Below are 14,562 nucleotides of genomic sequence, written 5' to 3' on the forward strand. Positions count from 1 at the left end.
TTTTGCAAATTAAAGGGTGTGATTTCCTTTTTTGTGTGGGGGTATTCAATATTTTTAAAAACCCAGTATCAAAATCAGCCATTACCTTGTAGCGTGAGTTAACTGCAAGGCAATTCTCCTTCTGCTTTTCTGCAGTAATGTGCTTTAACCGTAACCTCAAGAAATGCACACTTGATGCTAACATTTCAATTTCGGAAACCAGCACTCTTGGAGTGAGAATGACAGTGAATGTTAAACTCTTTTATGCTGTGGATTTCTGCTGAACCAGATAGGGTAGATAAAGAGAATCTATTTCCTCAGGTGGGAGAATCCAGAACAAGGGGGCATTGTTATAAATCTCATCATTCATCAAGAAACTACTTGTGAAATAATACTGGACGGCCAGCTGGTGGCGCCGTCCAAGGAGTATATAAATACTCGGGCGTCGGCCCCAGCTTGCCAGGGACATTTTGTAAGACAAGGAACTAGTGAAGTACAACTAGACCTCCATGTTCTGAAACAAGTTGATTAAAGCCTTGCTTTATACTCAAACCAAGTGTGTAGTGAGTTTTATTACATCAGGCATCATCTTAAAATTAGAGCTGGGCCGTTCAGGAGTGAAACCAGGAAGCACTTCTTCACACACAGGGTAGGAGAAATCTGGAACTCCGCCCTTCCCCCAACCCTCCCCCCAAAAAACCCCGCTGTGGATGCTGCGGTTCAAATGAAGCTTTCAAGACTGGGATCGCTAGATTTTTGTTAGGTAAGGGTATCAAGGAATATGGATCAAAGGTGGGTAAATGGAGTCGAGGTGCAGATCAGCCATGATCTGATTGAATGACGGAACAGGCTCGAGGGGCTGAATGGCCTCCTCCTGATCCTATGTTTCTATGACTAGGAACTTAAAAAAAATTCATTCACGGGATGTGGGCGTCGCTGGCCCTAGTTGCCCCTTGAGAAGGTGGCGGTGAACCGCCTTCTTGAACCGCTGCAGTCCGTGTGGTGAAGGTGCTCCCACAGTGCTGTTAGGGAGGGAGTGCCAGGATTTTGACCCAGCGACGATGAAGGAACAGCCGATATATTTCCAAGTCAGGATGGTGTGTGTGACTTGGAGGGGAACTTGGAGGTGGCGGTGTTGCATCCCCTCAAACTCATTGAGCTATCAGAGAACAAACGTACAAGGCATCTTTTGGATTTGTCCCAATTCCAAGATTTGAAAAGGCCATACTTAACTCACAAATGATGTGCAAGCCAGCAATGTATTAATGCAAATAACTGTTAGACTTGAGCCTTCAAGAGGGTGGTGATAACCCGCTTGTTCCACTGTTTCTCAGTGTTGTTTTTTTTCGATACTTTCTGAAGGTATAGCAACAGAACTTCCTCCCACTTTACAGCTATACTTGTAAAAGCAGCTGTTTTGGCAACATGAGTTCAGCTCTAGACTCTTTCGGAATTTACTAGAATGTTGTAGAAGGTATTGGAGGATGTTGTGGAAGTTTCCAGACAGAATCAGGAAAATTGCCGTTATATTGCTAGTTTCTGTTCAGGGGCAAATTCTCTTTCGTGATGTCAGGTTATTCCACGCGAAAAGACTGAGGCCTAGAAATTCATTAAGGCGCTGCCAGCTTTGCGGCCAGTTACCGCCTAAAGAGGGCTTCTGCGCCAAAAATGAGTTTGCGCTGATATTCAGCGCAGCGGTATTGGCGGCGGTAGCCGTTAGCGCTGCGCCGGCACCGATGACGTCATCGGTGTGCGCAGTGCCCCGGTTCCGTCCCGAAACCGTCCCGATCCCCATATTTAGTAGCGGCCGCCTCCTCCGAAGCGGCCGCAAACAGCGACCAGAAAACGGGGCCGTGCTGTAGCCTTAGTGGGGCGCTTTAAAGGGGAAGGTGCGGCCGGCCGCTTTTTTGGCGGCCGCCTGCCCGCACCTCCTTCCCCGGCCTCCTCCACCCCCCCCCCCCCCGCGGCATTGCCGGCTGCTTTCCGCGAACCCGGCACTTCTCCGTGGTGCCGGGCTCATTTGCCGGCACTCTCCAGCGGCGATCTCCCCGTTGCAGGCAGCTCCCCCTTAAGAGAAGGAGGAGGCCTGCAGTACCGCAGCCTGCCGCTCCGCAGCGGCTGGCGCAGCGGCGCCAAGAGCGCTGAAATTCAGTGTCAGCGCCCCAAGCGGAGGCGGGCACACCCTGGTATAGCGCCCGGTTCCGAATTGGGGCGCAAACACTGAATATCTGATGATCGCTAATGGCTCCCCGCCCAGCGCTAACCTTTGGGCGCGAGCGAGCTGGCCGCCCCAAAGTGAATTTCTAGGCCTTATAACTGTCTTTCGTACAACAGTTGTTTGTCATTCACGGGATTGCTGCTTAATTTGCACAAGTATGGACGCTAATGAGATGGTGAAAAACACGGCGGTAGAGAGACGGAAATTTAAAAAATATATATATTGGCCCAGAAATTCGGGTCGGGGGCTTCCCGCGGATACAAGCCCCCGACCTGCACTTATCTTGCGCGCCGGCAGTTGAGCTTTAGGGCCCCGTGGAATTCCGATCCGGGGCCTGGTCCAGCTGCCGGCGCGCTGTGCTTGCGTGTCCCAGGGGCGTAGTTAGTGCGATGCGCCCCCTGGGATCACGTGAGCCATGGGAAAAGCCCATTCATAAGATTGACAGGAAGACCTGTCTAAACCTATGAATACTACGGGCCTCAAAATAGCATTAAACCTTCAAATAATTTTTTTTTAAAATCACACTTTTTCAATAAACTACAAATTACATTAAATAACTATTTTAAACAATAATTTAAATTTTTGAAAAAATAATTTTATAAAAAAAGGGCCTAAAAATAAACTTACTTTGCTTTTAAAGTATTTAAATAAACCTGTGGAAAAAATGTTTTAATTTTAATTAATTGACCACTTACCTTGTAAAAAGCAGGCCTTACGCCTGCTTTTTAAATGTGTAAATCCTGCAGGCTTAACCTCGCGTGAAAACCTGTAAAAAAAAAAAAAAACTAAGTTCAAAGCGCACGCGCAGCCTCCCCTGCGTGCGCGTTCGACCTCTGAACCCCTTCGTTCAGAGGATCGAAAGTGCCGGTTTCCCGTGCATGCGCAGTGCATGCAGGAAACCCGCACTTCCATTCAGCCTACGGGTGAGTACCCCGTGCGTACTCACCCATGGAGAGCCGAATTTCTGGGCCAATAAACTTGCTGCCCACAGGAGTGTCCACGGTCCGCTCGATTTGATTTTTGAATGGGCATCGCAATAGGCAGCTGCCGAAACAGACGGGAGCCTATTTAACATAGAAACATAGAAGACAGGAGCAGGAGTAGGCCATTCGGCCCCTCGAGCCTGCTCCGCCATTCAGTGCGATCATGGCTGATCATCCAAATTCAGTACCCTGTCCCTGCTTTCTCCCCATATCCCTTGATCCCTTTAGCCTTAAGAAATATATCTAACTCCTTCTTGAATATATTTAATGAATTGGCCTCTACTGCTGATGCGCTATCAATTACTCATAAAAGACTGAGAGTTAAGAGAGTAACTAAAGGCTTTTATTAACAAAAGAATGAAGGTCTGCCTCGAGTGGTCGACCGGTCCAGAAATACAAAGGGCTGGGGAGCAGTCACCTTTATACTAGGACTTGTGGGAGGAGTCAGCCGAGGCATGTCCAGGCATGTACACAGTGGAATACAAACAGTGGTTTACCACAACTGCCTTCTGTGGTAGAGAATTCCACAGGTTCACCACTCTCTGGGTGAAGAAATTCCTCCTCATCTCTGTCCTAAATGGCTTACCCCTTATCCTTAGACTGTGACCCCTGGTTCTGGACTCCACGACTATCGGGAACATCCTTCCTGCATCTAGCCTGTCTAGTGCTGTTAGAATTTTATAAGTTTCAATGAGATCCCCTCTCATTCTTCTAAACTCTAGTGAATATAAGCCCAATCGACCCAATTTCTCCTCATACGTCATTCCTGCCATCCCAGGTATCAGTCTGGTGAAATATATTTAAAGAGGGGTCCTACGCTGGTAGTAGGACCCCAGCGCAATTTTCGGCTACCTGTCGGCAGTTCCACCCAGTGGTACCCAACCTACAGCAGCCTAACCAGCAGTCCCTAAAGGGCCGCTGTGAAAACAGGGCCAAAAACCTCCGTGTCCCCTGATCTCTGTGAGGCCACGAGGAGTTGCCAGCCAAGAAGTGCCTCCCGCAGGATTGCCCCCCACCCGCCCCCTCATGAATAAGATTTAATGTCTAGCTTGTCTCTGTGGAGGTGCCACCTGATTTTCAATCGCCTCCCACCCATTGGGCACTGGCAGCTTGCCAATCAAATTCAACTGAGGCCTGACCGTGAATATTGACAATTCTTTGACTGGTGGATATTTATTGAGTCTTCTGGTTCGTTAATCGGGAACCTCGACCCCGAATTCCCTCAGACCTTTTGGCTACTGCACTGCTGTAACCTTGTCAAAAGTGCAGCGGGAAACCTGGTTGCCCGCCTGTGATGAAATATTCCATTCATCACTCATCAGTATTTCTCTGCCTGTGACTGTGGTTGGTTTCAGTTTCATTTCCATTGTATTGTACTGTGTGTAGGGCTCCGCCCATACCTGGCTCCTATGTAAGCTGGCCCAGCCTGCAGCACATCCAGTACGGCAGACCTCTGGATGGAAGATACATTCTCCTCTGTGTGTTACCTTCTAAGTCAATAGAAGCCTTGTTTTGTTTCGCTAACATGGAGTCTCGGATTTATTGAGGCACATCAATTTTATTGACTTAATTTTCAACACAATGGATCAACTCTTGAAACCCGAACGTTTGGATTTGGACCAGCATGCTTCGGACGCATCGGCACGCTTCGGACACTGGTTTATGTGTATGGAATTCTTCCTGGACAATTCCGCAGCCGTCAAAGACGCTACGGACGCTGCGAGTATGAAACTCAGAATTCTGCGGAATTGGGTAAGCCACCGGGTTTACCCCCTCTTCCAAGACGCCGACACGTACCCGGCCGCCTGCGACATCTTAAAGGCGCATTACCAGCAGCCTACGAATGAGGTGTATGCTAGGCATCTGCTCGCTACTCGCGCACAGCGACCTGGGGAATCGGTGGAGGAGTTCCTAGGCACCCTGAAAACGCTTGGCAAAGACTGCAAGTGCCAAGATGTAAAAGCCGCAGTGTACACTGACGAGCTTGTTCGCGATGCCTTTATCACAGGCCTCAGCTCCACTTACATCCGGCAGAGACTGCTGGAAAAAACGGGATTGGACCTGAAACAGGCTGCGGACACAGCACGATCCCTGGATGTGGCCCAGAGAAACTCGGACGCCTACTCTTCAGCCCGCGCCGTCCACGCCGCCACGTGTGCACCAAGGGCGCCGCCATCTTGGAAGGCATCTTCCCCGCCCGGCAGCCCGACACCGTCGGGGCCCCGCTCTCCCCCCAGAAGCCCTACGACAGCCGCGACGCGTCGGGGACCCAACTGCTACTTCTGCGGGCAGCCGAAGCACACCAGAAACCTGTGCCCGGCGAAAGGCACCACCTGCTTTAAGTGCGGTAAGAAGGGGCACTTCGGGAAGGTGTGCAGAGGGAACCCCGCCGGAAAACCCGCCACCGCCGCGTGTGCGCCGTGGGAGCGGCCATCTTGGACGCCATCTTGCCCGACCTCATGGGGTCCGCCATCTTGTGAGCAGACAGCGTGGACGCCATCTTGTCTCGATCAGGGCCCTACAGTGGCATCGGTCACAGTGGACCAGACCAGGCCGCACCCGCTATCCAAATCAATGGTGGACATCGAGGTAAACGGGTGCAGGGTTAAATGTTTAATTGACAGTGGAAGCACGGAGAATTTTATCCACCCTGAACTGGTACAACAACTCTCCCTAAAGGTGGTCCCTACTCGGGGTACCATCTCTATGGCTGATAAAACCCAGACATCGACCATTATGGGTTACTGCACGGTACAATTGTCCGTTAACGGAACTGTATACGATAATTTTAAAGTATTAATCATGAAGAATCTATGTGCGAGCGTGATCTTGGGCCTGGATTTCCAGTGCTACCACCAAAGCATCACGCTCAATTACGGTGGGTCCCAGCCGCCCCTCAGTGTGCAGTCTGGCTACCCTGAAGGTAAAGCCGCCTTCGCTATTCGCGAACCTTACCCCTAACTGCCGGCCAATAGCGACCAAAAGCAGGAGGTACAGCTGGGAGGACAGGCGGTTTATCGCGACCGAGGTAGATAGGCTCCTGAAAGAGCGCATTATTGAACGCAGCAATAGCCCGTGGCGCGCCCAAGTGGTGGTAAGGGGTAGCGAGAAGAAACGGATGGTGATCGACTATAGCCAAACGATCAACAGGTACACCCAACTAGACGCCTACCCGCTACCCCGCATATCAGAAATGGTGAACCAAATCGCCCAATACCGGGTGTTCTCCACCATTGACCTCAAGTCAGCGTACCACCAGCTCCCTATCAGACCAGAGGACCGCCCGTACACCGCCTTCGAGGCGAACGGACGCCTCTACCAATTCCTCAGAGTCCCCTTTGGGGTGACGAATGGGGTCTCGGTCTTCCAGAGGGAGATGGACCGCATGGTCGATGACCACCACTTGCAGGCAACCTTCCCCTACCTCGACAACGTCACCATCTGCGGTCACAACCAGCAGGATCATGACTCGAACCTCAAGAGGTTCCTGAAAACCGCGCAAAAACTCAACCTCACCTACAACGAGGACAAGTGCGTTTACAACACCACGCGCCTCTGCATACTAGGCAGCGTGGTGGAGAATGGGGAAATCGGACCAGACCCCGACCGATTGCGCCCCCTACGGGAGCTGCCCCTGCCCAACACTCCCAAAGCCCTGAAAAGGTGCCTGGGGTTATTTTCTTATTATCCCCAATGGGTCCCCAACTACTCCGACAAAGCCCGCCCCCTCTTGAAAGCATCCTCTTTTCCACTCTCTGCTGAGGCCCATGCCGCCTTCAAAAGCATTAAGCAGGATATCGAGCGGGCCACGCTACAGGCAGTGGACGAGAACACTCCCTTTCAAGTGGAAAGTGATGCGTCTGACTTTGCCTTGGCAGCCACCCTCAACCAGGCGGGGCGGCCCGTAGCTTTCTTCTCGAGGACCCTCCAAGGGCCCGAGATCAGACACTCCTCCGTAGAAAAGGAGGCCCAAGCCATTGTGGAGGCAGTGCGCCACTGGCGCCACTACCTAGCCGGCAAACGCTTCACCCTACTTACCGACCAGCGGTCGGTAGCGTTTATGTTCAATAATAATCAGAGGGGGAAGATTAAAAATGATAAGATTCTTAGGTGGCGGATCGAGCTCTCCACCTTCGATTATGACATCATTTACCGGCCAGGGGCCCTTAACGAATCCCCGACGCCCTCTCACGAGGGATGTGTGCCAGCACCACCGGGGATCGGCTACAGACCCTCCAAAATGACCTCTGCCACCCAGGGGTCACGCGGCTGTTCCACTTCATAAAGTCCCGCAACTTACCCTACTCGATTGAGGAAGTTCGGTCCCTGACCAGGAACTGTCGCACTTGCGCTGAGTGCAAGCCTCGGTTCTACCGCCCAGATAGAGCCCACTTAATCAAAGCTACACGGCCCTTTGAGCGGCTCAGCTTAGATTTCAAGGGCCCCCTCCCGTCCGTCGACCGCAATGTTTACTTCCTGAACATTGTGGACGAATACTCTCGTTTCCCATTCGCCTTCCCCTGCCCAGACATGACCAGCGCCACGGTCATTAAATGCCTCAACAGCCTGTTCTGCCTGTTCGGTATGCCGAGCTACATCCATATGGATAGGGGGGCGTCCTTCATGAGTGAAGAGCTACGCCAGTACATGCTGTCCAGGGGGATCGCCACGAGCCGTACCACCAGCTACAACCCCCGGGGTAATGGTCAAGTGGAGCGAGAGAACGGGACAGTATGGAAAGCAGTCACTCTAGCTCTAAGGACCAAAGGCCTCCCTATCTCCCGCTGGCAGGAAGTCCTCCCAGATGTGCTCCATTCGATACGGTCGCTATTGTGTACTGCCACTAATGCCACGCCTCACGAGCGAATGTTTGTCTTTCCCCGGAAATCCACCTCAGGCGTATCCATGCCGTCATGGCTCTCCACCCCAGGTCCGGTATTCGTGCGAAGGCATGTGAGGGGCCACAAGACGGACCCTCTCGTGGAGTCAGTGCACCTACTCCACGCCAACCCCCAATACGCGTATGTCCGGCACGCCGACGGAAGGGAGGACACCGTGTCCATAAAAGACGTCACCCCAGCCAGTAACGACAACAACCACGACAACAGCAGCAACAACGACCACAGCAACTCTTACCCACCCACTACTCTTTCATCACCCCCGGAAGAACATCGACCAACGGTACCCCCACCAACTACCCCTTCAACAACCCTGGCGGCACCCCCGGCAGAGACCCAGGAGGCCACCGGGGACACCCAGCCGACACCCGCGGCACCATAACAGCCACGTCGGTCGCAGAGGACTATCAAACCTCCGAACAGACTAAATCTATAGAAGGGGTGAATGTGATGAAATATTCCATTCATCACTCATCAGTATTTCTCTGCCTGTGACTGTGGTTGGTTTCAGTTTCATTTCCATTGTATTGTACTGTGTGTAGGGCTCCGCCCATACCTGGCTCCTATGTAAGCTGGCCCAGCCTGCAGCACATCCAGTACGGCAGACCTCTGGATGGAAGATACATTCTCCTCTGTGTGTTACCTTCTAAGTCAATAAAAGCCTTGTTTTGTTTCGCTAACATGGAGTCTCGGATTTATTGAGGCACATCACCGCCTGAATGGGGTTACATAAGAACATAAGAATTAGGAGCAGGAGTCGGCCATACGGCCTCTCGAGCCTGCTCCGCCATTCAATAAGATCATGGCTGATCATCGACATCAACTCCACTTTCCTGCCCAATCCCCTTATCCCTTGATTCCCCTAGAGTCCAAAAATCTTATCGATCTCAGCCTTGAAAATAATCAAAGACTCAGCATCCACAGCCCTCTGGGGCAGAGAATTCCAAAGATTTACAACCCTCCGAGTGAAGAAATTCCTCCTCATCTCAGTCTTAAAATGGCCGACCCCTTATCCTGAGACTGTGACCCCGAGTTCTAGACACTCCAGCCAGGGGGAAACAACCTCTGTGCATCTACCCTGTCAATCCCCTCCTTCAGAATCTTGTATGTTACGCCACATTTCCAACCAAGTTACAGCGGGACGATGGCAGAATGTCTGAGGAAACTGGGGGGGGGGGGGCGGGGGGAACAACGTTCCTGACGGCAGTGCCCCTTTCAGTGTGTCGCAGATGGAGGGGAACAGCTGTGGTACAGTGGAGCAGACCCTTCAAAAATCTCGGCGCGACTTAAAGCTCTAAAACATATCGCCCTAGCCTAGATGGGCAAAGCATGAGCAACTTGCCGTTGGTGACCGACACCAATTTTTGTTTTAGTATGTGGGCTGGATGAATCGAGTTGTAGGCTCTGTGCATACATGGGACTGGACAGCGCGGGGAACAGTCAAGGAGACGCATTGAAGATCAACTTTGAAGAACAGCCGGACTCTAAGGTAAGAATGGTGAGAACAGTTGTTTATGTACTTTAGCGGCATACATTAAAGTCCTTGGCCCTGGCATTCCATCCCCCAGGGAGTAGGTTGGGTGATGTGCTTTTGGCAAGCTGCCGATGATCTTGGCGGTACCCAGCTGTTTGTCCCCAGTTCAGCTGCTTTAAATATGTTTTTTTTAAATTTGTTTTTATGGGATGTGGGCGTCGCGGGCAAGGCCAGCATTTATTGCCCATCCGTAGTTGCCCTTGAGGAGGTGGTGGTGAGCCGCTGCCTTGAACCGCTGCAGTCCGTGTGGTGAAGGTACTCCCACAGTGCTGTTAGGGAGGGAGTTCCAGGGTTTTGACCCAGCGACGATGAAGGATCGGTGATATAATTCCAAGTCAGGATGGCGTGTGACTTGGAGGGGATCTTGGAGGTGGTGGTGTTCCCATGCGCCTGCTGCCCTTGTCCTTCTAGGTGGAAGAGGTTGCGGGATTGGGAGGTGCTGCCGAAGAAGCCTTGTTGGGTAAGGGTTGGGCAGAACCACCACCTGAAAATCTGCACTCGAGACTGGCAAGCTGTGCGGTGCCGTAGGACTTAAAGGCTCTACCAGGGTTAGTTGGCGGTGAAGTTAAGTCCTGCTTAACTTAAGTCCAGAGACTTGAGCATAAGAGCTAGCTTGATACTCCCAGTGCCGTGCTGAGGGAATGCTGCACTGTCGGAGGTGCCGTCTTTCGGATGAGACGTTAAACTGAGGCCCCGTCTGTCCCCTCAGGTGGATGTAAAAGATCCCATGGCACTATTTCGAAGAAGAGCAGGGGAGTTATCCCCGGTGTCCTGGCCAAATATTTATCCCTCAACCAACATCACCAAAAGCAGATTATCTGGTCATTATCACATTGCTGTTTGTGGGAGCTTGCTGTGCGCAAATTGGCTGCCGCGTTTCCTACATTACAACAGTGACTACACTTCAAAAAGTACTTCATTGGCTGTAAACCCCAGTTTCTTCAGGTGGGCTGGTTTGCTAGGGTTACGGACAAAGCGCGCGGGTGTGGGACTGAGCAAGATTGCTCTTTCAAAGAGCCGGCACAGGCCCGACGGGCCGAATGACCACACTCTGTGCTGTAAATTTCTATGATTCTAAAAGTGAACATGAAGGAGTGTCAGCATTCCAGGCTTCTGCCTCTTCTACTTTTGCACGAAGTCCCAGAAACAAGTCCATAGGGCTCCGGCAGCAGAAGGCACGGCCGCCAATGGTGGAGCGCTGGAAATCGGGGATGCGCAAGAGGCCTGAAATGGAGGAGCGCAGAGATCTCGGGGCATTATGGGGCTGGAGGAGATTACAGAGATAGTGAGGGGGGCGAAGCCATGGAGGGGTTTGAAAACAAAGGATGAGAATTTTAAAATTGAGGCGTTGCCGGACACTGAGCCAAAGTAGGTCAGCAACTTTCAAGTCAAACTACAAGGACGTCCCATCAGATATTTTCAGTCAAGGAAGAGTTCAGGGAGTTGAAGTTCCCTTGAATAGCGTGCACTTGACGTGAGCATGTTAATCAGAACGCTACAAATACGCACAACAGAAGCTTCAACTCCTTGGCGATGTGAAGCAGACGACATCGGCAATCTGGAGGCAAGGAGATGTCACAAGCTCAGCTTTTCTTGTTGGGTTTCGATAACCCAAAAGAAGCTGAGGGTTTGTAGCTCCGTGGGACACGGTGGACCTGACTCAGTTGTGTCACAGTCTAAGGATAAGGGGTATGCCATTTAGGACTGAGATGAGGAGGAATTTCTTCACCTAGAGAGTGGTGAACCTGTGGAATTCTCTACCACACAAGGCAGTTGAGGCCAATTCATTAAATATATTCAAGGAGTTGTTAGATATATTTCTTAAGGCTAAAGGGATCAAGGGATATGGGGAGAAAGCAGGGACAGGGTACTGAGTTTGGATGATCAGCCATGATCTCATTAAATGGCGGAACAGGTTCAAGGGGCCGAATGGCCTACTCCTGCTCCTATCTTCTATGTTTCTATGTGTCAGTTCCCAGCCTGGCCACCAGATGGGGTCCTATCGCAGAAGTAGAGTGTTCCACCTCAGGAAGGAATCCATGACTCCGATTGGTTGCAGACTGCCCCTTGGCAGTAGGCATGGAGCTCTCCAAGACACTTGGACAATCTGGACGAGAGTGGCAGCATAGGGGGTCCAGTGACCGAGGCAAAAGGGGATACAATGTAGGGGAAATAGTGGTTTAAAAAAATATTTTTAGCCAGTACCACAAACATTTTAGTGATTATTTTCTGGAGTGAATTTACTTTATAGGATCGTCCAATGATACAGCACCGAAGGAGGCCATTCGCCCACCGTGCCTGTGCTGGCTCTCTGAAAGAGCTATCCAGTTAGTCCCACTCCCCTGTTCTTTCTCCATAGCCCTGAAAATGTTTTCCTTTTCAAGTATTTATCCAATTCCTTTTTGAACGTTACTATTGAATCTGCCTCCACCACCCTTTCAGGCAGCGCATTCCAGATCACAACAACTCGCTGCTTAAAAAAAGTCACCTCACCTCCCCTCTGGACATCGTTGCAGGAGTTCCTTAGGGCAGTGTCCTAGGCCTAACTATCTTCAGCTGCTTCATCAATGACCTTCCCTGCATCATAAGGTCAGAAGTGGGGGATGTTCGTTGATGACGGCACAGTGTTCAGTTCCATTCGCAACTCCTCAGATAATGAAGCAGTCCGTGCCCGCATGCAGCAAGACCTGGATGACATTCAGGCTTGGGCTGATAAGTGGCAGGTAACATTCGTGCCACACAAGTGCCAGGCAATAACTAACTCGGGCAATGAGAGCATCTAACCACCGCCCCTTGACATTCAACAGCATTACCACCACCGAATCCCCCAACATCAACATCCTGGGGGTCACCATTGAACAGAAACTTAACTGGACCAGCCACATAAATATTGTGGCAACAAGAGCGGGTCAGAGGCTGAGTATTCTGCGGCGAGTGTCTCACCTCCTGACTCCCCAAAGCCTTTCCACCATCTACAAGGCACAAGTCAGGAGTGTGATGGAATACTCTCCACTTGCCTGGATGAGTGCAGCTCCAACAACACTCAAGAAGCTTGACACGACCAAGACAAAGCAGCCCGCTTCATTGGCACCCCATCCACCACCTTAAACATTCACTCCCACCACCACCAGCGCACCGTGGCTGCAGTGTGTACCAACTACAAGATGCACTGCAGCAACTCGCCAAGGCTTCTTCGACAGCACCTCCCAAACCCACAACCTCTACCACCTAGAAGGACAAGGGCAGCAGGCGCATGGGAACACCACCACCTCCAAGTTCCCCTCCAAGTCGCACACCATCCTGACTTGGAAATATATCACCGATCCTTCATCATTGTTGGGTCAAAATCCTGGAACTCCCTCCCTAACAGCACTGTGGGAGTACCTTCACCACACGGACTGCAGCGGTTCAAGAAGGCGGCTCACCACCACCACCTCAAGGGCAACTAGGGATGGGCAATAAATGCTAGCCTTGCTAGCGACGCCCACATCCCAGGAACAAATTAAAAAAAACTTAAATCTGTGTCCTCTGGTTACCGACCCTCCTGTCTGTGGAAACAGTGTCTCCTTATTTACTCTTTCAAAACCCTTCATAATTTATTGAATCTCCTTTCAACCATTTCTGTTGTAAAGAGAACAATCCCAGCTTCACCAGTCTCTGCACATAACTGAAGTCCCTCATCCCTGGTACCATTCTGGTAAATCTCCTCTGCACCCTCTCCAAGGCCTTGACATCCTTCCTAAAGTGTGGTGCCCAGAATTGGACACAATACTCCAGCTGAGGCCTAACCAGTGATTTAGAAAGGATTAGCATAACTTCCTTGCTTTTGCTTTCTATGCCTCTATTTATGGAGCCAATGATCCCGTATGCTTTTGTAACAGCGTCATCAGCTTGTCCTGCCTCCTTCCAACGATTTGTGTAGGTGACTCCCCAGATCTCTCTGTTCTCTCTGAACACGCGTTATAATTGTACCTTTTAGTTTATATTCTATTTCACGTACTTTGTTGTCCGACAGAAGTTCGGCTGTGCCAAAGCACTGTACATATCTGATGCTGACAAACGCAAACACTTCCGGATATTTTTAAGACTCTTCCTCGGGAATGGTCAAGAGGTTGGGACCTTCTACAGTAAACTCATCAAAGTCATTTCAAAACCTTCCCAGAAAAAGCAATCCATTAAGAATGCAGACTGTAAGTATCATTGTGTTGGGTGGCGGGGAGGGGAGGGGAGGGGGGGGTGTTTCAGCCAACTTTTGGGATGTGTAGGGTCAGCCGTGGCTCAGTGAGTGGCACATTTCCCTCTGAGTCACAAGGTTGTGGGTTCGTCGTCCATCTCCAGGGACTTGAGCACAAAAATCTAGGTTGTCACTCCCAGTGCAGTGCTGAGGGAGTGCTGCACTGTCGGAGGTGCCGTCTTTCAGATGAGACGTTAAACCCAGGCCCCGTCTGCTCTCACGTAAAGATCCCACGGCCACTATTTCGAAGAAGAGCAGGGGAGTTATCCCCGGTGTCCTGGGGCCAATATATATCACTCAACCAACATCACTTAAAAAAACAGATGATCTGGTCATTATCACAGTGCTGTTTGTGGGCGCTTGCTGTGCGCAAATTGGCTGCCGAGTTTCCCACATTACAACATTACATTCAGAAGCACTTCATTGGCTGTAAAGCACTTTGGGACATCCTAAGGTCGTGAAAGGCACTGTGTAAATGAAAGTCTTTCTTTTTAGAGAGTGCCTCCAAATCTTTACACGATCACTTGTCGCCGAATGAGGAGGCTGCATCTCCAGGAAGTGGTGAGCTGAAGCCTCATCAATCAGCTTCTTAAGTTTTTTAAAATTGAGAAATTGCTCTTTGAAAGAGCCGGCGCAGATTCGATGGGCCATATGGCCTCCTTCAGTGCTCAACTATTCGATGATTCTAGGATCGTACCCCCTTTTCATAGAATCAT

The 14,562-nt window shown here is 50.8% G+C and overlaps 1 protein-coding gene across 1 annotated transcript in view; it reads left to right on the forward strand.

The window, feature by feature from the left end:
- Positions 1 to 14,562, forward strand: part of rbpjl (recombination signal binding protein for immunoglobulin kappa J region-like) — a 60,863-nt gene that overhangs the window by 32,836 nt on the left and 13,465 nt on the right. The window contains exons 5-6 of the mRNA XM_086004298.1: positions 9,452 to 9,567; positions 13,628 to 13,802. Coding sequence (XP_085860424.1) covers positions 9,452 to 9,567; positions 13,628 to 13,802 — 291 coding nt within the window. The remainder of the gene's footprint in view (positions 1 to 9,451; positions 9,568 to 13,627; positions 13,803 to 14,562) is intronic.

Source organism: Somniosus microcephalus, chromosome 13 (assembly GCF_052327205.1).
Source record: "Somniosus microcephalus isolate GS21.2 chromosome 13, FLI_Smic_1.0, whole genome shotgun sequence".
NCBI lineage: Eukaryota > Metazoa > Chordata > Chondrichthyes > Squaliformes > Somniosidae > Somniosus > Somniosus microcephalus.